Below are 26,500 nucleotides of genomic sequence, written 5' to 3' on the forward strand. Positions count from 1 at the left end.
TGAGACGTCGGACAAGAACAAAATCCCCGGCGTACAATAATTTCAAATCGCCTAAACAAACAAATTGAAAGCAGTGAAAAGTCCCGCCTGAAAATAAAACTCTAGGTCTGGAAGGAACTATGTACCATCCACAGACTTTGTCTGTGGCACTCAGCAAGCTGTCCCGTAGGAATTTCCAGCTACCTTCTATGTCCGACGTCTGTAGCTCCTCCTCCCTCTCATCAAATTTCTTGATGAGGATGTCCCTAAATCTCTGACCATGTGAAGGGTTCTTTAGCTTCCAAATCCTTCTTTTCTGGATTGGCCTGTTTCTTGGAGTCCTTCTGGCCTCAAGCCTAAAGTCACTTTCCCGCCCTCCCACCCCTCCACCGTTACAGGAAGCCTAAAATTCTCTCATTGTTGTCTCTGATGTACACTTTAAGTTTTACGCTGCCTCCCACCGCTACAGGAAGTCCACAATTTTCTCATCCTTGTTGTCTCTCATGTACACTTCGCATCCCTGTTGTCTCCCATGCCCACTTCAAAGTCTTACGCCACCTGCTCCTTCCATAAAAGGTAGTGGTCATTCATTGCAAGATATATTGGTAACGTACGCGGTTTGAACTTAGGTTTAATTGTCTGTGTATGAATACTGCCAAATGCGAGTTTTCTTTTCAGGTTCATGATGCTACTAGGTCCAATGCCTCCCACTCCCTCAGGATTGGCACCCTCAACGTTGGCACACTGAAAGGCAGATCTGGTGAGATCGTTGAATTGCTTGAACGGAGGTGTGTGGATATATGCTGTATTCAAGAGGTGAGGTGGAGAGGAGGTTCTGCTAGGTTCCTCACAGGTAAAGGACAGAGGTACAAGATTTTCTGGGCTGGGAATACTGAAGGGTTCGGGGGAGTGGGTATGCTTATTGCCGAAAAATGGGTTGGTAAGGTAATCGAGGTAGTCAGAGTATGTGACAGAATACTGAAGATTAGTTTAGTGCTCCATCATAGTTTAGCAACTATTATATCGGCCTATGCCCCTCAGCCAGGGATGCCCGATGGACAGAAATACTGTTTCTATGACACCCTACTGCAGACCACCTCATTGACGAACGACAGGGACCTTCTCTTTGTGGCTGGTGACTTCAATGGGCATGTTGGACGATATGCTGAGGGCTTCTATGGCGTTCATGGAGGCTATGGTTATGGTTCTCGCAATGAGGAGGGAACCAGGCTGCTGGAGTTCTGTGATGCGAATAGTCTTATGGTTTGCAACACTAACTTCAGGAAACCGACAAGCCACTTGGTCACCTACCGTTCGGGCCAGCATACTAGCCAAATCGATTACATCCTTACCAGAAAAAGGGAAAGATGGCTGCTTATAAATACCAAAACCTTCCCAGGCGAAGAATGTACCCCACAACATAGACTGGTAGTCAGTGACTTTAGAATCAGGACTAAGAGGATGACTAGAAGACGACCAACATGGAGAAGAAGGGTCTGGAAGCTTAAAGACCCTGCAAATGGACAGAGATTTAGAGATATGTTACTTGAAGCCTTCGACGAAATAGAAGGGGGTATAGCTACACATGGGGTAGAAGATATCTGGGCACTTCTAAGGGACAACCTGCTGAAAGCCACAGACCAGATCTGTGGCTGGTGCAAAGTCCCCACAAGACCCAAAATAACATGGTGGTGGAACAATACTGTTGACAGGGCTATTAGACAAAAGAAACAGGCTTGGAAGGACTGGAAGAACGGTGGTAGCAGGGAAGTGTATCAGACTGCAAGAAGGGAGGCTAGGAGGCAGGTGTATTTAGCCAGAGGGGAAGCAGATAAGAAAAAATTTGCCAATGTCCTGCGCCGTGAAGATGAAAGATTTGAGGTATTTCGTGTTGCAAGACAGTGTGTGAGAGAGAATCGTGACGTGGTAGGTGAGAAATGTGTTCGCAAGGATGACGGCTCACTTGCGCTAAATGAGGATGCAAAGAGAGAGGTTTGGAGACGCCACTATGAAAGGTTGCTGAATGAGGAAGATGAATGGGATAAAGAGAGTCTGCCGAATGTTGACCCAACAGAGGGACCAGCTATCCGAGTTGACAGTTCCTTAGTAGATAAGGCAATTAGAAGCATAAAAACAGGGAAAGCCCCAGGCCCATCAGGAATTACTGCAGAGATGCTCAAAATATCTGGTAGTGCTGGCTATAGCCTAGTCACCCGTATAATTAACCAGGTGATACACGAAGGAGTCATTCCCAATGACTGGTGTAGCAGCATAATAGTCAACTGCTACAAAGGTAAAGGTGACGCCCTAGATACAAATAACTACAGGGGTATCAAGCTGCTAGATCAGGTAATGAAGGTTACGGAGAGGGTTATAGCCCAACAAATTAGAGAGAGAGTTAGCTTAGATCAGATGCAGTTTGGGTTCATGCCAGGGAAAAGTACTACTGATGCTATTTTCCTGGTAAGACAGCTGCAGGAGAAACACCTAGCCAAAGACAAGCCCCTATACCTGGCTTTTGTCGATATGGAGAAAGCCTTCGACAGGGTCCCCCGATCCCTTATCTGGTGGTCAATGAGGAAACTAGGGATAGATGCATGGTTAGTGAGAGCTGTACAAGCCATGTACAGAGACGCTGCTAGTAAGGTGAGGGTTGGCACCGAGTACAGTGAAGAATTCAGGGTAGAGGTTGGGGTCCACCAAGGCTCAGTCCTCAGTCCCCTCCTATTTATCATAGTCCTCCAGGCAATAACGGAGGAATTCAAGACAGGATGCCCCTGGGAGCTCCTCTATGCTGATGACCTTGCTCTAATTGCTGAGTCACTATCAGAACTGGAGGAGAAGTTTCAGGTGTGGAAGCAAGGTTTAGAATCGAAGGGCCTTAAAATCAACCTAGCCAAAACCAAAGTCCTAATAAGTAGGAAGGTAGACCAATCACAAACGCCTTCAGGTAGATGGCCTTGCTCGATCTGTAGAAAAGGCGTAGGTAGAAACTCTATAAGATGCACCAAGTGTAAGCTATGGACACATAAGAGATGTAGTAATGTCAAAGGAAGACTAACTAGGAAAATAGTTTTTATCTGTGGCAGATGCTCAGGAGCAATAAACTCTGAAAATATGCAGAGACCAACTTCTATCACGTTTCAGGGAGAAAAACTAGAAGTAGTTGATAGCTTCCGCTACCTAGGTGACCAAGTCAGTAGCGGGGGTGGGTGTGCTGAAAGTGTAACTGCTAGAGTAAGAATAGCCTGGGCAAAGTTTAGAGAGCTCTTACCCCTGCTGGTGACAAAAGGCCTTCGCTCAAAGTAAAAGGCAGACTGTATGATGCATGTGTACGTACAGCCATGCTACATGGTAGTGAAACTTGGGCTGTGACTGCTGAGGATTTGCGTAAGCTCGCAAGAAATGAAGCCAGTATGCTCCGTTGGATGTGTAATGTCAGTGTTCATAGTCGACAGAGTGTAAGTACCTTGAGAGAAAAGTTGGGCCTAAGAAGCATCAGATGTTGTGTGCAAGAGAGACGATTGCACTGGTATGGTCATGTGGCGAGAATGGATGAAGATAGGTGTGTGAAAAAGTGCCACACACTGGCAATTGAGGGGACCTGTGGAAGAGGTAGACCCAGGAAAACCTGGGTCGAGGTGGTGAAGCACGACTTTCGAACTTTAGGTCTCACCAAGGAAATGACCAGAGACCGAGACCAATGGAAGTATGCTGTGCGTGAGAAGACCCGGCAAGACCAGTGAGAACAATCAAAATCAAACCAAATCATATATCAGAAAGTGAAGCATCTGTTTGTGTCCGCTGCCAGCCTCGCCTGGCCCCCATGTCGGTGACACGTAAAAGCACCATTCATTCGTGGCCGTTTGCCAGCTCTGTCTGGCCCCCGTGTCGGTGGTACGTAAAAGCACCATCCGTTTGTGTCCGTTGCCAGCCTCGCCTGGCCCCCGTGCCGGTGACACGTAAAAGCACCATCCGTTCGAGGCCGTTTGCCAGCTCTGTCTGGCCCCATGTTGGTGGCACGTAAAAGCACCATCCGTTCGTGTCCGTTGCCAGCCTCACCTGGCCCCCGTGCCGGTGACACGTAAAAGCACCATCTGTTCGTGGCCGTTTGCCAGCTCCGTCTGGCCCCGTGTCGGTGGCACATAAAAGCACCATCCGTTCGTTTCTGTTGCCAGCATCGCCTGGCCCCGTGCCGGTGACACGTAAAAGCACCATCCGTTCGTGGCCGTTTGCCAGCTCTGTCTGGCATCTGTGCAGGTGGCACGTAAAAAGCACCCACTACACTCACGGAGTGGTTGGCGTTAGGAAGGGCATCCAACCATAGAAACACTGCCAGATCTGACTGGGCCTGACGAAGCCTTCCAGCTTCACAGACCCCAGTTGAACCGTCCAACCCATGCTAGCATGGAAAGCGGACGCTAAATGATGATGATGATGATGATATATTTATATATATATATATATATATATATATATACTAGCAGTATCGCCCGGCGTTGCTCGGGTTTGTAAGGGAAATAACTATATAAGCATTTTTAGAGAGTTATAGCCAAAAAATAGCAAAAAATGCATTAAAAATGGAAAAAATATCATGGTAAATTTTTTTAAATCGTTGACTCATCGTAGACGTTTTTAGAGAGTTACTTCCCTTATATAATAGCGAAAAAATGCATTAAAATGGAAAAAAAACGATGGTAAATTTTTTTTTAAATCGTAGACTCATGTAGACGCTTTCTTAGCCATTTCTGTTTTGGTGTCTTCAAGCCATGAAGTCGTTGTTCTAAAAGAACGCTGGTCTCCTTGACAACGCATTACGACGTTGATTTCCTTACACTCCCTCCCCCACAGGTGCAGGTGTGAGCGTGGACGCCAACTCCGCCGCCATCGACACACGAAAAATTAGGCATTAAAATGGAATAAAAAATTATGTTAAATTATTTTTAAAATCGTAGACTCATCGTAGACGTGCGCTAATACTCAGACGGGCTCGATATGAATCACGACTATAAGCTACCCGAATTTGGTTAAACTGCACCGCAAAATGTGGGAGTAGTTAGGAATCTAAATCGAAGGGGACAGACACTCACACAACTACAGTTTTATATATATAGACATACATAGTGCAGTAGTGGTGAGATGTGACAGCAAAGAAAAGCATACATTCACTCTCTGCATGCAATTAGACTCGGAAAGTTCGTGAGGAACCCATTGACCCAATTTGCTGACTTTTCCGATAGCACACTCAATGAATGGTTGAATGACCAAATCCAAGCTTCTCTGCTAGTTCCTCAACAGTTACGATGAGATTTTGTTCCACCAGGGTTTTCAGGATGTCCTTGTCGAGTTCTACAGATCTTTCAGGATGAGACTCGTCTTCTAGGCTGTAGTTTATGGCTCGGAATTTCTGGAACCACCATTGACACTGCCTTATGCTTATTGTCCAATCCCCATATACTGCATTAATATTTCTTGTACTTTCCGTTGCGTTGTTGTCTTTATTGAACTCATAAAGCAAAATATGCCAAATATGCTCCTTTGTTACTTCCAATATAGCTTTGAAAAAAATAGCTGTTAAAATCGAAATGCACTCTTCAAAACTTGCACTATGAATAAGGACAAGATAAAATTACTACCTGCTTTTATAGCAATTTAATATAAGTTTATCCCATTCCCCTCTGACTTTTAGTTCAAGCTGTTGAAAAAACCGCATTATTATATATATATACATATACACACACACTCTCTCTCTCACACACATGCACACATTTATATTCTGTTATTCTTTTATATGTTTCAGCCTTGAGGTTGTGGCCATGCTGGATCATGTGTGTGTGTGTGTGTGTGTCTATCTGTCTGTCTGTCTGTATGTATATATGTATATGTATGTGTGTGAACAATAATATTTTCAACAGATGTGTTGCAAATGTATCTGATTGTTCTCAAGCTTCAATACTGTGTGTGTGTGTATGTGTGTGTGTGTGTGTGTGTGTGTATGTATGTATGTATATGTATGTATGTATGTATATGTATGTATGTATGTATGTGTGTATGTATGTATGTGTGTGTGTATGTATGTATGTGTGTGTGTGTATGTATGTATGTGTGTGTGTGTGTATGTATGTGTGTGTGGTGTGTGTGTGTATGTATGTATGTATGAGTGTATGTTTACTTTATTACTAACACAAGCCACTACGGTTATTTAATGTAAAGTCTTCCTCAAATCACTCTCTCTGGCTATTTACTCTCTTCCAAGAACATTTTCACTCACTCTTATGTGTTAGCTTCCCATACATTTTACTCATGTATCTATCAGCGTGATAGACAGAAACAAATATTACATCTAGTTTCACTTTATTCGTTGCACACTGTGTGTGTGCGTTTGCGTGTGGTGTAAACCAGACTAAGAAAAGCATTTGACACACACACCAGAATGTGAGTTTTCTGTAAATTTTGCTTAATTGGAGTTTAAATTTTAAAAACTGGACCTGGCATGACGCGATGCATTGTACTCTTAAAAATGCTAGGTAAATTGTAATTGAAGAAATCCTATATTGTAGATTTGTATAACTCCCAAAGGGAGGCAGATAAAATCTGCCTTTTATAATAAGAGATACATATATATATATGTACATATACATATATATATGTACATATACATTTTTTTTTTTTTATCTAGTTTCAGCTCACGAGCTGTGGCCATGCTGGGGCACCACCATTTGGTGTTGCTACATGATTTTACTTCACGAATGCTTTTTAGCAAATGTCATTTGGTGCGTGAAGTTGGTTCATTTGGGACACCTGACAGGAAGAGATCCAATCCTACTTTAAAGACATCCACATCCACCCCATGCAGGTCCCTCAGGTTCTTCGGGAGGATATTGAAGAGCTGTGGGCCTCGGAAGCCTAGGCTATCACAGTATCTTGTCCTAGATCTTGATGGCAAATGTGGAGTCCTTGGCACCACGCAGTGGCGTCCAGTTCTGGCATCTGTGTAACTCTCGATGCCAAAGTTTGGGACAAGTCCTTCCAGGATCTTCCAGATGTATATTATGGCATATCTTTCTCTCCTACGCTCCAAGGAATAGAGTTTTAATCTCTTGAGTCTTTCCCAGTAGCTTATATGCTGCACAGAGGCTATCTTCTTCGCGTAGCTTCATTGGATCGCCTCAAATTCTGTGATCAACTTGACACTGGATGGTGACCATAGCTGAGAGCAATAGTCAAAGTGGCTTAGGACAAGTGTCCTCCAGAGGACCATCATGGTTTCTTGTTCTCTTGTTCTAAAGGTTCTAAGAATGCATCCGGCCAGTCGTCTACATTTCATTGCCAATTTAGCAACATGTACATGAAAGGTTGTGTCATCACTCATGTAAATACCCAGGTCACGCACTGTTTGTGCCTCTGGGATTGCAATCCCTCCGGGTCCAGTGTATTCATTGGGTATTGCATTTAGTTTTGCATGCTGATAGCATAAAGCTTGAAACTTTTCAGCATTGAACTGCATGCTATTCTTTTCAGCCCACAAGTGGGCAGAAACGAATATGCAAATTGAATATGCAATACACACACAGTCCAAAATGCGACATACACAATAAACACACACAAAAAACACTCCACAAACACACATAGTTGAATGGCCGTTGACTACATTGTAGTTCCTCCACCTTTTGACAGGTCTTACTTTTTGTCCCGTAAGGTGTTCAACAAGCACCCACCTCACCAAGCAAGCTTGATGGGGTTGCCAGTTTAGTTGCCGACGACCCGACCATGAAACAGGTTGTACTGGACTACATGATACTAGTAGCGCTCGAGAGCAACCTGACACACTATACATATATATATGCAATTGCTATACCAATGACTTCCATCACATTATGAAAAAACTGAGAATGTACATTTTGTATTATCTATAATGATGGGAATATTGAGTTTCACTGAGAAAGTATGTTTGTAAATCTTCATAATCAAATGGACTTCAAAAATCCGTCCATACTCTATCATCAGTCTATCGACCCCAGGACTTGTTTTTTGTAAGACTAGTACTTATTCTATTGGTTTCTTTTGCCAAACCACTAAGGTACGGGGATGTAAACACACCAGCATCCACTGATGTTGGGGGGACAAACGCAGACATACAAACATATACACACACATACATATTTACAATGGGCTTCTTTCAGTTTCCGTCTACCAAATCCATTCATAAGGCGTTGTTTGGTTCAAGGCTATAGTAGAAGACACTTGTTCAAGGTACCACGCAGTGGGACTGAACCCTTAACCAAGTTACTTTATTTCAATAAATTTGCCATTTAGGTATAATACAGAGGGGACAAAGAAGGACAGACAAACACAGAATGGTGAAGTTGCTTAAAGCGTTATTATAAATCAATTAAAAATATGAAAAGTTAAAAAATAAAATAAAATACATTGCGTTATGCAATGTGATATCGAAGGAAAGGCATCCGACATCAGGATAGGGCCTTTGCTTTTCTTTCAGGGCTCTGCTTGCTTGGTGTCAATCACTCCCAGCTTTCTTATCATAGGCTTCTATCTCTTCAGGTGACAGGTCAACTTTTTTAGTTACCACCTCCAGCCTGATCTTGCTGCTGAGGTTGTAACTCAAAAAGTTGACCAACCCCTGGCCAGATACAAAGGTACCTGTCACAATCCCTTTCACATGTGTCTTCCTTACAATTTCTTTTAAAATGTCTACCACACAGTAAAAACTGCTGAGGGAAGAAGGCAGCACAATCTTGATGATGGACTCAGCTGATAGCTGTACTCTTCTTAACCAAGCTACTTACCACACAGCCACTCCTGCACCTATGTAAAAATCTCACAAATATATCAGCAGCAGACATGAAATGTTCAACAGTATATATGCTTAACCCTTTCGTTACTATATTTCTGACCAAAATACACCCCTCATGAGTTTCAATTAAATTCTAAAATAATCATGAATCTAGGCTTGTTTCATTAAATAACTGTAACTTTTTTACTTATCAACATATTAACGTGATATTTGGAACATAATTAAAGAAAGGGTTCTTAATCAATTCTATTGCATAACTTTTGTCTCAAAGTGACTTTAATTACAGGTAAATTGAGCAAAAGGTAAAATTATTAAAATTTTAAAATGAGCAAAAGGTAAAAATATTAAAATTTTGTTTAAACATCACCATAGAAAATGAATCATCAGCTAATATTCAAATGGGTATGCAACAAAATTTTGATAAAGAAGAATTGTGCACATCACTATATCATCAGTTGAATTTAATGCACAACAGGTGTACCATAAAGGCGGAATAAACTGAAATATTGGAATCCACCGTAAGTTTGACCGAACTAAAGAAATCGGTCAAAAAATAATATACGGCCCTGGTTATGGTATGGAAGTGATAAATTGCAGACCACATCGTTCCCTAGGCCATGCTGACTAACATTATTTTCCCTGTATCAAAACTAAATCCATGCAGTACCCAGTATTTGCTTCACAAATTTTCCGAAATTTGAACCCCCATTTTGTGTTTGTTTACATTCTGCGTAAGTTTGTTTCCGCATTGATCGCTTCAAACAATAACTTCCAGACCACATCATACCCTAAGCCATGCTGACTAACATTAGTTTCTCTGTATAAAAACTAAATCCACAACAGTACCCAGTATTTGTTTCACAAATTTTCCAATTCGGAATCAATGCTTGATAACATGAAACTCCTATCTATTTTCAAAGTTGAAGAAAAATCGATGCCGAAAAAAATGTGGAAAAAAATCTCCCAAAATTCAGGGAATTAAAATTACACGTCGATCTTTGTACAAAACTGTAGATGAACTGTTTATGAAGCATAATCACGTGTTTTCACGAATGTACTAAAGAGATTTGCTCTGATATTCTCATTTAAATATGAATAGGTAAATTTGGGCGGTTTGGTCACATTAACCAAAATTTTTTTCGGGCGGCTTTGGGCAGTTTGGTAACGTAAGGGTTAAAGTATGATATACAGATCACTTATTTGAACTAATACTGCTTCTATTGCTCATAAAAAATTTTTATTCAACCCACTGGCTTAATGCGACATCTATAGCCTTTCAATCACTGTTTAGCAATTAACAAGTTTCACTGGGCATTCAGTGCCAGTAGATACTTGCTACTGATGAAGCTCTAGTAAGCAAAAATCCAGATTTAGGAATGCTACCATCTCTGCTGTGTGTTTTTCATATGCTACTAATATATTTATACGTCTGTAAGTGATGCTTTCTCTAAATAAATACCAGGCTAGAAGACTTTCAACAGTTACATATGTTTTAAATATGATATACATATCATATTTAAAACATATAAAATTGTTTTAAACATATATATATATATGTGTGTACATATATAGTTCAAAACTTGTTGTGCCATTACTAATTGGAACGATTTGTAAATATAAACTATTTTTCAATCAGGTGGTTCCCTTCACGTCATCAGTGATATAAAAGGAAGCAGAACTGTTTGTTTATCAGCACAGCTCCATGGTGGACAAGGTGACAATGCATGGCAGCATGCTCAACTGTTTCGACAAGGTAACACTAGCAGAGAATACCCTCTGCAGTTAACTTTACACCTGCAGTAAATTGATTTGAAATAACATTGACATAATTCCTGCAAATGCATCTGTATGAACATGGATATTTTATTTGTAAAAAAGAAAAACTTTTCAGCTCTCTGGTGAGGTTAAAAGAGAAACATCTATTTTCAGAAGTACAATTTTATAACATGAGGTTACTCAGCACTTTTATTATTTTAGTTTAATAGACTAATTAAATCTCAAAATAAATTTGTAATAAACTAGTTGCAAATGATTTATTCTTGCAAAAGAATGTGAAGTTGTTACATTCCCAGTTTTTTTCCCTAGCAACATAATTCTAACTAAAAACTGAAAGTAGGTGATGGACATGATTCATACAAAATTTTGGAAATTTAGCTATCACAAGAACCTATTTCTATAATTATATTTTTTTATCAATTTTAACTTTTGGCATTTTCAATTGTGTAATAAATCTGTTTTACAATTGTTCAGGTATGAACACCATCTTTGTTTACATTTACCTTTTGTGTTTCAAATCAACAGATGTGAGCCTTAGCCATCATTTTTGTGATTCTGAACTTTCCTCCTTTATTTTTATGCTTTCATTGACGTATTATATTTCTATAATGTTACAAAGCAATCAGTTGTTTTAGCATTTATCTTAATCTGACTGAACCAACTTATATCACTGTGATTTAACAGCATTCAACGATAACTTTTTAGTTATTCTAATAAAAATCCAATGAAATATATTTTTTTCATCATACATCCTAAGTTTGGATTATAATAGTTCTAACAAGTTGAAATTGGTTGAGCTACCAGTTGCATCATCATCAACATTGTGCTGTGTCTCTGACAATAGCCCAGTTAATGTAGTTGTAAATAGGTACTATTAGAACCATGCAGATCAGTACATGTGGCAAGAATAGTCTGTAAGTGACAACTTGATATATAAATTTTAAAACTTTTTACACACTGACACAATTGTTAAATCATCATTTTAATGTCCACTTTCCATGCTTGCATGAGTTAGATGGAATTTATTGAGAGACTCTCTAAAGTTGGATGTCTTTCCTGTCACCAAACCTCTCATTTCAAAATGAGGTAGTGTTTCTCCATGATCACATGTATTTTCATGGAAGACTGGAAATGAAGGGCACAGCTTATATTATGGTGATACTTGTTTCTAACTATTACATCATGTCAAGATCAGGAGGTACAAATATATGCTTAAGTATACATACTATATATCTATCTATATATATATATCCATGATAGGTTGTTTTTTTTATCTCAGTCACAAATTTTTAAATTAATTTTTTTAAACTTAACAGTTTGAAACTTTGGATACTGGTTGAATATGTCTTAAAATTTTTGACAAAATTTTGTATTTTAGAAGTTATTTCGTGTTAAAGTTGTATTTAGGTAATTTTAACCAATCAATGACAAGTATTCAGCTGAAGAAAGTTACTGCTGTTTGTGAAAGTAATGGAAGAGCAACAACTTCCAGGTCATAGGGTCATGAAAGAGAGAGCGGTGGGAGAAAAGTATAAAAGATAAGAAAACTGGGTGAGAAAAACAAAGTTCTTTTATAGGGAATACATACATGTGTATTTTTTTTCCATCTTATCCAATGTGTCCTCTCGTTTATATAATGTGAGAGAGATTTGTCTGTTATTTCCAGAAAATCATAGAGAACGGTGAGAGTGGTGGTGTGTTGATCTGAACGACAGCTTATATAAACTTACCAACCCCCTACCACTGCATATTAATTTATTAAACACTCTCTTTTTTTCTTGCTTCCATTTGGGGGTTTTATCAGCTTTACATATGAATGTGTGTGTGATGGACAGCATGAACAACTGTTGTCAATTTCACAATCCCCTTCACTCCTTAAAGTTATGTATTCCTCACACCCACCTTACTTTCCTTGGTGTTCTAAAAGTTGCATGTGTGCATATGTATTGGAGTGTGTGTGTGTATATATATATATATATATATACATGTGTCTGTGTACATATATGTATGCAGTGTCCAAAACAGATGACCCAGATGTTGCTCTTCCATTACTTTCGCAAACAGCAGTAACTTTCTTCTGCTGAATAGACATCATGGATTGGATTTAAATTGGCCAATTATGACAACTTTAACATGAAATAACTTCTAAAATACAAAATTTTGTTAAAAACATTAAGAGTAAACCACGTTCTACGTGACACAGTCATCCAGTATCTGAAGTTTCAAACTGTTTAGTTAAAAAAAATTAATTTAAATATCTGTGACTGAGATTGAAAAGATCCAGTTTTTTTCAGTTTCCTTCTATTAAATATACTCACAAGGCTTTTGGTCAGCTTGAGGTTATAGTAGAAGACACCTGCCCAAGGTGTTTTGCAGTGCGACTGAAAATGAAACCACGTGGAAAAAAATTACAAGAGCTTTCATACAAATTTCTTTGATGCTTATTTTATTTCCTACTATTTTTCCTAGTTTGTTATGTTTTTCTACACGTATTAGATATTTGCTTCTTTTGCCTCCCAGATAGGAAATATTTGAATCTTAATTATTGAAACTCACTTTTCTGATTAGTGTTCAATCCTTCTTTGGTAGCAACTCAATTGGATAGTTGGAAGTAGATATGGTTGTGTAGCTAAGAAGTTTATTTAAAACTACATGGTTCCAGATACAAGCAGCCATGAGACATTTTGTGCAAATATCTTGTAAGTAGAATTTAGTAAATGAAAACTGTAGAAAGCTATTGTGTGTGTGTTTGTGTCAATGTATAACTTTTGTTGATGTATACCAAGTAACCAATAAACTAGTACTTTCAAACAAAAATGTCTTGATATTTTTTTGTCATTCTCACTATTGTAAATGCTATGATTGTACCATTGGCAATCTGTAACTAATGATGCTATTGTCTACAAAATGGAATATAAAAAGAAATTTACTATAGAAATATTAACATGTCAGTTCATCACCATTTTATTTTCTTTCTGAATAGCTACCATGGCAACCACAGACTCTACAGCTTTTCTTCTTTGTTCTCATTTATTGAATAAATGTTTAAATGATAAATATGCTGACTAAAAGGTATGCATATAGTATTAATAATAATTAAATATTACAACTTCTTTTAAGTTTGTATAAGAATGAGGAGACTATTAATAGATTCATGTAGATCCTAAAGACAATGTCCATTTTGCAAATCCCTTACACCCACCATCCCCATTTCCATTAAAACCATTACCATTTCCATTTAAACATACATGGATTGCTTCCCTGGCAACTCATGTACTCCATCTGAGTTGTGGGTTTGGATATATATTTTGGCTACTCTCCTCATGTACCATATACTTGTATGCATGTGTCTGAATAAAAAAAGTTGGACATAGAAGGAATCAGATGCAATATGCAAGAGAGTAGATTACATTGGTTTGGACATGTGATGTGTATGAATGGAGATGGTTATATAAAGAATTGCTGATTGCTTTAAAGTGGATGGTACCTGTGGACAAAAGAGATACAGGAAGACATGGGATGAAGTAGTGAGGTCTGGTATCAGGATGTTGGGCCTCACAGAGGAGATAACAAATAAACTGAAATGTCTAACGATATGAGTTTCTTGAGAAAATGCCACTTCAGCAAAACTGAGTTGTGGAAGCACTGTGTTCCACCCATATGTAACAAAATTTTTCACACACCCTACCCCAACAAACCAAACTACATCTCCTTTTCCATGCACTATACTTATGCTTATCACTTACTCCCCAATCCTGTCCTCACAGCTCTGCCCAATGTATCATTGCTATCCTGCTGTCCTCTACCTTCTCTGTATACCTAGGTTTCACCAGTCACAGCCCCTTCCCACTGCTTTTGCATTCGAGTAAAGTCCCTACTCCCTTACTCATACACCCTTGGCAATATTCTACCACCCCGTTTATATTCTACTTCCCGGACTTTGCCCTGAAACTTTGTAACCATCTCCCTTGCTCTCTCCAACTGACTTCGAAACCATGTAGCTCCTTTACAGCAAAACACCTGTTTCTGTCCTTGTCGCACTCTAACCTCTCATCACCTCCTCCAATCCCCTACCTCTCAAAAGATCTGTCTTGTGAATTACTAGGTGACCCCACCACATAAAAAGCATCCAGTCCACACTGTAAAGCAGTTGATGTTTGGTAAGGTAAAGGTAAAGTCACCTGTTCAAGTCATGCTGACTCATAAGGGCCAGTTTCCTAGTTTCATGGCAGATATATTCCCCACTTAGACAGGACACCAGTCCATCACAGAATTACACGCTTTAGCCAGCTGAGTGGACTGGAGCAACGTGAAATGAAGTGTTTTTCTCAAGAATACAATGTGTTGCCCAGTCCAGGAATCAAAACCACAATCTTACATTCATGGGTCCAACACCCTAACCACTAAGCCACATGCCTCCACTGGCTGATGTTTGGAAGGGCATCCAACTGTGAAAACCATGCCAAAATAGACCTTACCTGTGCTAATGTCATGTAAAAAGCACTGTCCACTTTGTAAGGTGTTTGGTGTTAAGAAGGGCATCAAGCCATAAAAAAAAAATATGCAAAAACAGAGTGCAGTCTTCTGGCTTGCCAGCTCCTGTCAAACCATCCAACCCATGCCGGCAATGGAAAACATGTTAAATGATGATAATGATTCTCGCCAACAAATATTCTAGCTTAGAAAATACAGATGTTTATTTGATTATAATGCTTTTCTCTATTCTATAATGTCAATTCCCATTTTTTTTTGTCTTTTACATGCATTCTTCTCTGAATGCATAGATGATTTATTTGTTAAAACTATTAACCACTGAACTGTAGAATAAAATTGGAGAGCATTTGTTTCAATCAGAATGGTGGATAAATTGTAAACATTTGAACTTAGACCTATGAGGTTAGTAGTCCACCATCATGCCCTCACAATTATTTTATGCTACTTTCAAAATGAGGGGAAAAGTGTTTTTAAATTGACTCTTTGATTTCTTTCCATTTCAATTTAAGCTTATTTTTAGTGTCTTCGTTGGCAAAAATATAATCAATGGAATTGTAAGAAAGTTCCCAAACATTCTCTTTTGTCAAAGAAAATGCCTCTGCAACCAAGCTGTATTCTTTTGAAAGGTAAGTGTTGAATATTCCTGCACCATCAGTCTGAAATAAATACAAGAAAATGTTACTCAAAATATATCAGAAATTAAAATTAAAACATACAAATTTCTGTTTCCTCAAACTGTTTCGTATTTTGGAGTGATAATATTTAGTGATTGTTCCTTTATGATTTTTTTTTCTGTTGTTTTTTTATCAAACCACTACTGCCTGCACATTATCTTGATAAACACCTGATTCAGACACAGACCTTATGCTTGATTTGCAGTAGTTACCATTCTATGGCTTTTGAATAGTTCTTCTTCAGACTTGTGCGAAATCAAAGATGATTGTACAGTGAGAAAAACTAGAATGAATTATTTGTCCTTTTTCCATTTCCTCAACATCATTTAATATCTGGCATGGGCTGGACGGCTTGACTGGGCTGGCATGCTGGAAGGCCGCACCAGAATCCAGTCTGATTTGACATGGTTTTCTACGGCTGGATGCTCTTCCTGACACTAATGACTCCAAGAGTGTAATGAGTGCATTTACATGCCACCAGCACGGGTGCCATTTGCATGATACTGCGATCTACTACATCGCGATTTTGTGCGGCTTGATGGGTCTTTTTCTCAAGCACAACATAACGCCAAAGGTCTTGGTCATTGCTTCCATGAAGCCCAACACTCCATGCAATCCAGGAGCTCAGCCACTTTGCTTCCATGCAACCCGGGACTTCAGCTACTTTGCCTCCAAGCAACCCAGGACTTCAGCCACTTTGCTTCCATGAAGCCCAACACTCAAAAGGAACTCAGCCATCTCACCTCTGTAAGGCCCAACACTCAAATCGAAAGGAACCCAGCCACTTTGCCTCCATGAGGCCCAACGTTCAACGGTTGATTTGCTTTTTACGTACCACCAGCACAAGGGCAATTGGCTTGATGGGTCTTCTTAAGCAGAGCACATCACCAAAGGTCTTGGTCACTAGCCATTGCCTCTGTGAGGTTCAAAGTTCGAAGATCATGCTTCACTGCCTCATCCCGTATCTTCCTGGGTCTACCTCTACCACAGGTCCCCTCCACAGAGATCAGCACTTCTTTACATAACTGTCCTCATCCATACACATCACATGGCCATACTAGCACAGTCGTCTCTCTTGTGCATCACATCTGATTTGTCTTATGCCTAACTTTTCCCTCAAGATGTTTACACTCTGTTGAACATGCACACTGACATTGCACATCCAGCAAAGCATACTGGCTTCTTTTCTTTCAAGCTTACGCATGTACTCAGCTGTTACAGCCCATGTTTCACTGCCATGCAGCATTGCTGTTCACACACAGGCATCAAACGATCTGCCTTTCACTCTGAGAGGGAGGCCATTTGTTGCCAGCAGGGGTAGGAGCTCTCTGAACTTTGCCCAGCGTAATCTTATTCTCACAGCTACACTTGGAACAACTACCTCCATTACTAACCTGATCACCTAGATACTGGAAGCTATCTACTACCTGTAGCTTGCCATCCTAGCAGTTGATGGAATCTATTTTCTGCACATGTTCAGCATTTATTATGCCTGTGCACCTTCCACACACAAAAGTTAGTTTCTCTGTTAACCTTCCTTTGATGTTGCTGCACCTTTTGTGTCCAAAGCTTACACTGGCTGCATCTTATGGAGTTTCTACCTACAACTTTTCTACAGATTGGGCAGAGCCATCTACCTGAGGGGATTTGGGATGTGTCTGCCTACCTACTTACTATGACTTAGATATTTGCTAGGTTAACTCTAAGACCCTTTGATTCTAGACCTTATTTCCATATCTGGAACTTCTTTAACTTAGATAGTGATTCAGCTTTAAGGGCAAGGTCATCAGCATAGAGGAGCTCCCAGGGACAGCCTGCTTTCAATTCCTCTGTTATTGCCTGGAGGGGCTGAGCACCGATCCTTGGTGAACCCCTACTTGGACCCTGAATTCTTTGTTGCCCACCCTCACCTTACTGGTAATGTCTGTACAAGGCTTCTACAGCTCTTACCAACCACTTGTCTATCCCTAGTTTCCGCATTGACCACCAGATAATGGATCGGGGTACTCAGTCAAAAGCTTTCTCCAAGTCAACAAAAGCCGAGTACACAAGGTTTATCATTGGCTAGATATTTCTCCTGCAGTTGCCTTACCAGAAATATAGCATCAGTGGTACCAAACTGCATCTCATCTAGACTAACTCCCTCCCTGATTAGTTGGGCTATGACTCTCTCTCTGTAACTGTCATCACCTGATCCAACAATCTGACGCTTCTGTAATTATTTCTATCGAAGGCATCACCTTTACCTTTGTAGCAGCTGACTACAGTGTTGCTACATCAGTCATTGGGCATGACTCCTTCATGAACCACTTGATTTACAATATGGGTGACAAGACCATAACCCACACCACCAGATATTTTAAGCATCTCAATGGTAATTCCTGATGGGTCGGGGGCTTTCCCTGTCTTCATATCCTTAATTGCTTTATCTACTGGTCCCTCAGTTAAGTCAACATCTGACAGATTCTCCTCCTTTTTGTCCAGCCCGCAGCTACTCTGTGTACTGCCCTAGTGGCAAATTCAGCAGTCTTTCATAATGGCATCTCCAAGCCTCTTTCTTTGCAGACTCATTAAAAGCAAGTGCACCATCATCCATGCAGACATATTCCCCTCCTATGGCATCACAATTTTCTCTCACACATTGCCTTGCAATCCGAAATACTTCAGTTTGTTTGTCCTCATGGTGCTGAACATAGGCAAACTTATTTTTTACTGCTTCTCCCTTGGCTAGAAATACTTGTCTCCTAGCTTCCCTTCTGGCTATCTGATGCAGTTCTCTGCTGCCCCTACTCTTCTAGGCCTGTTTCTTTGCTCTAATGGCACTGTCTATGGTATTGTTCCAACAACATGTTACCCTGGGTCTGGAAGGGACTTTGCACCAGGCACAGATTTGGTCTGTGGTACTCAGCAAGCTATATCACAGGAATTCCCAGTTGCCCTCTATGTCACAAGTTTGTAGCTGCTCCTTCCTCTCATCAAATTTCTCAATTAGGCTGTCCCTAAATCTTTGACTATATGTCAGCGTGAATATCCAGGGGAAAGGGGGGGGGCACAGCACTACACCCTTTTTCTGCAGGTACTTGATAACAGCACAATGCCAAATTTTCTCCATTTTCAAGAGAAGTCACTACTAGTTATTTTTGTAGTCTTCTTTGAGCAGTCAGATGTCAGTTTATCTGGAAAGGAACAATACAGTTATTAATAAGATCTGAAATTAATGCATGCATCATTCCTTCATAGCCAGCCTATGAACTTTTTAAGATTATCCTTGAACATACATTAGTCAATTAGATATTTTGTGTTGTAGGAAAAGCGCTATGGAAAATATTCTTTTATTTGTTTCAATGAATTGACTCTGGCCATGCTGGAGCACTGCCTTTATTCAAACAAATCGACTCTAGGAATTATTCTTTGTAAGCCTAGTACTTATTCTATCGGTCTCTTTGGACGAACCGCTAAGTTATGGGGAAATTAACACACCAACATCAGTTTGTCAAGTGATGGTGGGGGGAGACAAACACAGACACACACACATATATATGATGGGCTTCTTTCAGTTTCCATCTACCAAATCCATTCACAAGGCCTTGGTCGGCCCGAGGCTATAGTAGAAGACACTTGCCCAATGTGCCATGCAGTGGGACTGAACTCAGAACCATGTGATTGGTAAGGAAGCTACTTTATTTCAATGAATTTGCCACTAGGGCAGTACAGAGTAGCTGCGAGCTAGACAAAAAACATTAATGCGGTGGGGATGATAATGATGAACGAAAATGAGAGGGGCACTGGCGCCCACCGACCAATAACCCCTCGAACACAAAGTTTCTTTATAATAAAAATTCTTTACAAAAATTTTTACAACAAAAAATTTTACAACAAAACTTCCTACAGCAAAAAATTTTCTTATAACTCTCTTTGTCAGGTCCCCAGAATTAATTGACCTGCCGCCTGCAGACAACTCCGCAACAACAGGTCAGGACCTGAAAAGAGAAAGGCAAATTCTTTCTTGTCAAAGGTCGCTGTGACCTTTGACAAAGTTTTTTCTGTAACCACCTCAGCAGCTACTTGCGGAGGCCAATTCGGACAGCTTGAGCAGAACGAGCACATTCGTCCTAGTTCACCCAAGCCGTCCAGAAATTTATTAACCTTCCCTTTTTCGCGATAAAGGAGGACAACCGTCCCCTCTTCACGGGAAGGTACCTCATGCTGCTCTGTCAGTGGCACACTTCCCACTGACGGAGCCCTCTCCGCAGGTGGCTCCGTCTGCGACCCATGATTATCAGCCACCCGACCTCTATTTCTCTTTCTCCTCCTTTTTTTGGGGGAGACTGCTAGCCCAGCAGACATGGGGGGTCGCTATCCCCCTCCGCCACCTGAGCATTCTTTGGTGAGCAACCATTGTTGCTCACCTGTTTTTTTCTTTTCGTGGAGGCAACTTCCTCCATGAACTCCACCGTCTCCCCCTCCAATGAAGGTGTGGCGTGCACTTTCTATTTTTCCTGCTTCAGGATCCTACTTTGGTCCCTGGGGCATTTCTTCTTAATGTGGCTGGTCTCCAGGCACAGGTGACACTTGGGTGGGGGGGCTCCCTCAAGTATCACTGGATACTTGGACCCGGCCATCCTCAAGAAATCCGGAAAAACCAGACTTTTGGCTGATTGGGTCCATAGGGTCAAAACAGCTTTCGACCCCTCCCAATCAGCCGCAGCAACATTTTTACATTTAGTAGCTTGGCACTGCTACCACCCAGACCCCGGCGGATAGAGTCCTCTATCCACTCGGGCTCAACGCCGGGTGGTAAGCCGCAGATCCAAGCCCTTAATAGTTTTTCTCCCATATAATTTGGGAGAAACAATATTTCTTTGCCCTCAAGGGGCTGGCTTGCAAAGTCGCAAGCTTCTTTTGGGGAGTCAAATAGCAACCAGACCATTGCATATTTCACTCCCCGTGAGATAAATTAAACGGCTGGCATGTAGTCCGCCAGCTCGTTCAGTATGGTGGCCTTTGGGAAGACGGCTATGGTGTCGAGCGACTTCGAGTATGTTCTCAACACCACGGTCTTCCTTTCCAGCTCTTTTAAATATTTTTTGGGAGGTGTTAGGTCCCATACAATAAATTCCTTTGCCATTTTGAAACGGAATTCAATAAAAGTTCAAAAAGTGTAATAAAATAAATACGATAGAAAGAGGGAGAAGAGAAAACACAACAGAAGAGAAGAATTACAATAAAATAACAGTTCAAAAGAGTTCTTTTTAAAATAAATGATAGCTGGAAGAAGAGAGTTCAAATTCAGCAAAGGAATTAATTATTTTGGCCGAAAAGGTACTCCTGGCCAAACGTCTAAAACAGTCCTTGGTTATCCTTTGTGCTTCTTGGTAAATCCCAAAAAACAGTCCTTGGTTATCCTTGGTGCTTCTTGGTAAATCCAACACAAAGGCAATTAATTTTTGAGGAGGGGCTATGCCTCCTCAAAAAACACAATTCTCACTGCAAAGTGAGTCTTTACGCTCGACCACAGGCAGGAAAAATGTCCGGAGCAAAGTGGAGTCTATTACTCTCCAAAAAATAATAAACACAGAGCAATAAACTTCACTAAGCCCCCCAAAAAATTCAACAAATGCCTACCTGTAGTCGAGTCTCAAATTTCAATAATTCATGCCGATACGTGACATCCGGAGCAGCCAAAAAACACGTCCGAACATGTCGAAGGTTAGGGAGCTACTTACCACACAGCCACTCTTGTGCCTATCATGTACATATTTTCATGTTTTGCAATAATCAATCACAAAATGTGTGTGCATATTCTCAAAAAACTTTCTACTAGACAATTCTGTGTTTGCTAAGTCCAAATGTTCACAAACAGATAACTAACTGCAGCAAAGAGGGAGCATAGATAATGTGTATCATTTAAACTGGTTGAAGTTATTGTATTGAGGCAGTGTCAAAGTAAAAGTTAGCCATGGCTGACAGAGGGAGTGTAAAATAAGATAGCTAACCTACAGTTGTTGGTAACAGCTAAAGTGTTGACATCAGTGTAGGGATCATTAGCAGAAAAACTGTAGTAGTAGTTGTTTGAGGTACTGAGGATGGCCTGCTCTCCAAATGTACTGGCTTCAGATGGCCAATGCTAACAGTCTTCTATTTACTATGTATATCAAGCATGAAATACTTGGGAGTCTTGTGTAATATTCTGAATGGTTCTATATAGGGTGTTTGAAATGGTTTCTTGTAGGAAGTGTTACAAGTGTTGTAATGAGGAAGAAACAAGTAGAAAGCAATGCAGCGCCTTGTTAGTAGAAAGAGTGAGTACTAGATTAGAAAGTATTGAAAAGGAAGGAGATTCAGTGGGTGAGAGACCCAAATATAGTTATATATCCCTACTACCATTTTAACATTTGCAGGTAGGTTGTCTTCTACACATGTTGGCAATCATCATGGTCCGTTGTCACCTCCTTTGTGAAGTTCAGGTTCTTGAGATCAGTCTTCAGATTCATTACTGACTGTGATTCATCTATGTTCAGTTTCCTTAAGAGCCTCCACAAATACAGAGAATGAAACTCTGTCAAAGCCTTCTCTAGGTTAACAATGCTAAATATAGGGACATACTGTTATCTAATTACTTTCCCTATATTTGTATCACTAGGAATATTGCACTGACAATAAAGAATCCTAAACTGCATCTCACCTAAGTTAATTTTCTTCTTAATCAGTTGTGTTATAACTTTTTCCATTAATTATAACCTAGTCCAACAATTTTCCATTAATTATAACCTAGTCCAACAATTCAGTGCCTCTGTAATTACTGCTCTCTAGTGCATCTCCTTTGTCATTGTAGTAATTGTTCATGATACTACTATACCAGTCAGTCACTGAGTGTTCCTGAAAGACCATCAGCCTTCCACTTTCTTTCATATATATTTGTGTTTTCTACTATACTGCTGTCAACTTCAATGGCTGGTCTTTCTGTTGGGACTACTTGGGGTAGTTTTAACAGAAGAAATGATGTGTAAACAGAAATATAAATCACTATCATGTTGTTCATCTATCACTTTGACTGCCTCAGTTACCTTTTCTATGCATTTCTCTGCTAACAATATGCCAACTCTACCTACCTCTTTATTGTTTCCATCTTTGTTTGCAATTAAAAACAAAAATTTTTGAATTTAGTAAACAACTGATTGACTTACTGCAATGATGACTGGATGATTCTGTCGGTACCAGAATCCAAAGTGGTGTTTGTCTGTACTTGCAACAGTACCAGATTTCAGGTTAGATGTTATACAACATTCTGAAGAAAAGCACAGAATAACTTATTTATATTCAGAAAGAATTATGTGAGAAATTACTATTTTAATTTTAAAGAATAAAATAGTCTAAACTGTCTCAAAATGAAAGAACTGAGATAAATTGTTTTTCACTTACCAATTGGAATATTTTTTGATTTGACCAACTCCACCATTTCTTGTGTACCCCCAACATTAGGGTGAAGGAAAGTACCATGACCAATCCTGTCTGGTTCTACAAGGAGAAGCTGTTGAGATTCTGGTGCATTTTGTACCTGGTTAGAGTGAGATCATTTTAATTAAAATATTTGAAATGAGTCCAGTCCAAGTTTGCTTTTTGTGTTTGAAATGTTGTATGCAGCAAAAGTTTAAAACAGTAATGACTATGGAAATAATTCAAATATAACAATTCAAACTTTAATAAATCTCTGAACGAGATATAAACAGTAACCGCTCGACAACGTAAGGTGTACTAGCCATCTGAATGTGGCTAGCCACTGGGGGTGGGGTGTTACTGATGCTTTTAGCCCCAGGCGATCAACGTCACCAGATGGACTTTAGACACTATCTCAGTGCCCTTGTGTTATTTGCAAAGGGAGGTCATCCTCCCTCGAAGACCTGAGTATCTAAAGTCCATCTGGTGATGTTGATCGCCTGGGGCTAAAAGCATCAGTAACACCCCACCCCCAGTAGCTAGCCACATTCAGATGGCTAGTACACCTTACGTTGTCGAGCGGTTACTGTTTATATCTCGTTCAGAGATTTATTATTGCTTTCAGACAGTTTTTTCTAAATCAGTGACAGTGGTTGCTGTGAAAAACATTATATATTATTGGCAAGGGGACTCCTTCATCGAAGACCGGTGCTTACCATGCGTTGACGAGAGGCAATTACCTTGAAACTATAGTCCGTATGTAGTACTTAGGTCTTCGAGGGAGGATGACCTCCCTTTGCAAATAACACAAGGGCACTGAGATAGTGTCTAAAGTCCATCTGGTGACGTTGATCGCCTGGGGCTAAAAGCATCAGTAACACCCCACTCCCAGTGGCTAGCCACATTCAGATGGCTAGTACACCTTACGTTAAATTCAAACTTTGTTATCTACTTATCCTATTAAAGTTGAGTTTATAAAAAAAACAAAATATAATTGTTTTCAAACTATTATCATTCATATATGTGTAGGGGGATGCAAGTTTAGTGGAGAATTCAAGATTCATGTGGACATCCAGCAGAGCCTTCTCTTCATCTGCCTTGTCATAATCATCCAGTTTGGTTGATCATGCTTTGAAACATTGTGTTAAGTTAAAAGTTTTGCAACATTTAGGTAACTTATTTGTTTTATTTTTCAAGTTAAAACAAAAGCAGCCTGGCATTCAAAGTAGAGGCCATCATGTTGTGCTGTCTAAAGCAACCTTTCTGCCAGTTCTTGTCATTCAAAGCAAAGAACTCCTTCACTGAAGCTTCCATCCCCTCTTGGTTGATGAAGTGCAGGAAGCAAGCCATGAATGCTAAGCTGCTTTTGTAACTTGATGAATAAAGCAAATAAGTTAGCAAAATATTGTAAAACGTTTGACTCGACACAATAAAAACCCAGGAGATATAATGTAAAATGATACTCCTTAGACAGTGTCCATAGAAATGACTAGGTATAAACATGAGAAGAGCAGGCTGGTGGTCAATATCATATAAGTTTGTACTGTTAATATGTTGATAAAGGGAGTAGTGAGACTGATATTAGTTGATAGAATGCAAAAATAAAGATAGGCTAAAGAAGTCTTAGAATGAAATACTTAAATAAAAAAAACAACATGGTTAGTAGAATAACTTAACCTCCCAAATATCATGATTTTGGTCTGAGACATATGGAAATAAATTAACAGCAAACTTTAACACAGGGGAAAATATTTGAATGATGATAACAGTGACTCTACAATGAAATTCCTTGTTAAGATGTTAAGTCTTAATGAAAAATTTTACTTTTTATTGATGTTTAAATCAGTAAGGAACTTACACAAAAGAATACATGTAAATATATGTTTGCCAATCCAACAAAAGATATATAAATATAAAATAAAAATATACAAACCTCAGCAATATGAACTGCTAGCTTCAGGCCATGTGCCTTGGCATCCTTTAATACTGGTATAAAGTCTCTGGCATCATTAATCTAAAAACAAAATAGATAGTTGTACAATATCTGAAAATACTAATGTGATTAATTGACGGTTTCTGTCAATGTCAACATTGTCAGGATGCAGTCTAAATCCAATCAAATTAACAGTTTTGATCAGTAAAGACAATCATAATAATGATGGTTTATGACTCTTCATTCTCAATTTAGTATCTAACATATCGACATTACTCAATTTTCAACTGTCACTCATATACTAGAAACATATCTTCCTCACCAGCCTGTTATCCATTCTTTGTTATGTATGGCTAAGTGATGCTAAACTTTGTCTTGAAATACAAAAACTCATTTCATTATCTGGTTGGTTACAATAATATTTTCAATGCCAACTACTGTAGAAAGATTCATCTGTAATTTTTTTAAAAACATCATTAATTTAAAATGAATGTTTCACAATAAAAATAAACTGACCTTTGGATCACCACTAAAATCAATTCCAAGAACAATTCCATCAGAGTTCTGTTGTAATTCAGTAGCAATACTGACAATTTCTTGTGCAATATCAGTATTTGTCTTCCTATCAATAGACAATAGCAATCTAACATCGATATCAATATTTTCTGTTTTACAATCCTTTATGGCAGCAAGTACTGAATCAACATATGATCTTCTTGTCATACCAGTGCTGATTTCTGCTCTTGGTGTAGTTCTCAGTTCAAGATATTTGACATTGTCTTTGCAGAAATCATGGATCACATCATTGGTTACCTAGTTAACATCAGTAGAGAATAAAACATGTTAACAGTTATTATCTAATTAACTCAGAATAATACACATTATATACTATTATCTGATAGACAGCAACCACAGTGTGACATATAAAAGAGGATTTGTACAAATTACATAGAGAAATAAAGGTAGAGTGATGTTGGTAAAAGAAATGATAGGGTATCCTAAAAGCAACGAAGGATAGGAAATCAAAGTAAATGAAGTTACAACATTGTAACACCAAAGAGCAATTTTATTCATTAGAGAAACAGTAAGAAAAATGCCATAGTTGAAAATAGGAATTCAATAGAAAATTTAAGAAATGGGATAAAATACTTTCATGTAAGAAATATTATTGTCTCAACAATAGAAAAATAAAGACTATTGGAAAATTATATTATTGATAACCAACTGAAAAATCTAAACCAAGAAAATAGCTAGGACAAAAAATGTTATGGTTGACCCATACAAAAAATATTACATTAGCTAGATCATGAGAAAAATAATAGAAATGTTGATGAAGAAATATCCTTTTTAATTTTGACACAAAGCCAGCAATCTTTAGCAGAGAGGTAAGTC

The 26,500-nt window shown here is 39.3% G+C and overlaps 2 protein-coding genes across 2 annotated transcripts in view; one reads left to right on the plus strand and one right to left on the minus strand.

The window, feature by feature from the left end:
* Nucleotides 1-13,387, plus strand: part of LOC115217852 (peptide-N(4)-(N-acetyl-beta-glucosaminyl)asparagine amidase) — a 112,398-nt gene extending 99,011 nt beyond the window's left edge. Inside the window, exon 5 of the mRNA XM_029787554.2 lies at nucleotides 10,431-13,387. Coding sequence (XP_029643414.1) covers nucleotides 10,431-10,597 — 167 coding nt within the window. The 3' untranslated portion in view covers nucleotides 10,598-13,387. The remainder of the gene's footprint in view (nucleotides 1-10,430) is intronic.
* Nucleotides 13,388-15,242: 1,855 nt separating this feature from the next.
* Nucleotides 15,243-26,500, minus strand: part of LOC115218062 (adenosine deaminase-like protein) — a 37,936-nt gene continuing 26,678 nt past the window's right edge. Inside the window, exons 4-8 of the mRNA XM_029787831.2 lie at nucleotides 25,625-25,921; nucleotides 25,109-25,189; nucleotides 23,161-23,296; nucleotides 22,926-23,026; nucleotides 15,243-15,720 (exon numbers count right to left, since the gene is read on the minus strand). Of these exons, the coding sequence (XP_029643691.1) occupies nucleotides 15,535-15,720; nucleotides 22,926-23,026; nucleotides 23,161-23,296; nucleotides 25,109-25,189; nucleotides 25,625-25,921 (801 nt within the window). The 3' untranslated portion in view covers nucleotides 15,243-15,534. The remainder of the gene's footprint in view (nucleotides 15,721-22,925; nucleotides 23,027-23,160; nucleotides 23,297-25,108; nucleotides 25,190-25,624; nucleotides 25,922-26,500) is intronic.

The sequence above is a fragment of the Octopus sinensis genome, linkage group LG12 (assembly GCF_006345805.1).
Source record: "Octopus sinensis linkage group LG12, ASM634580v1, whole genome shotgun sequence".
Lineage (NCBI taxonomy): Eukaryota > Metazoa > Mollusca > Cephalopoda > Octopoda > Octopodidae > Octopus > Octopus sinensis.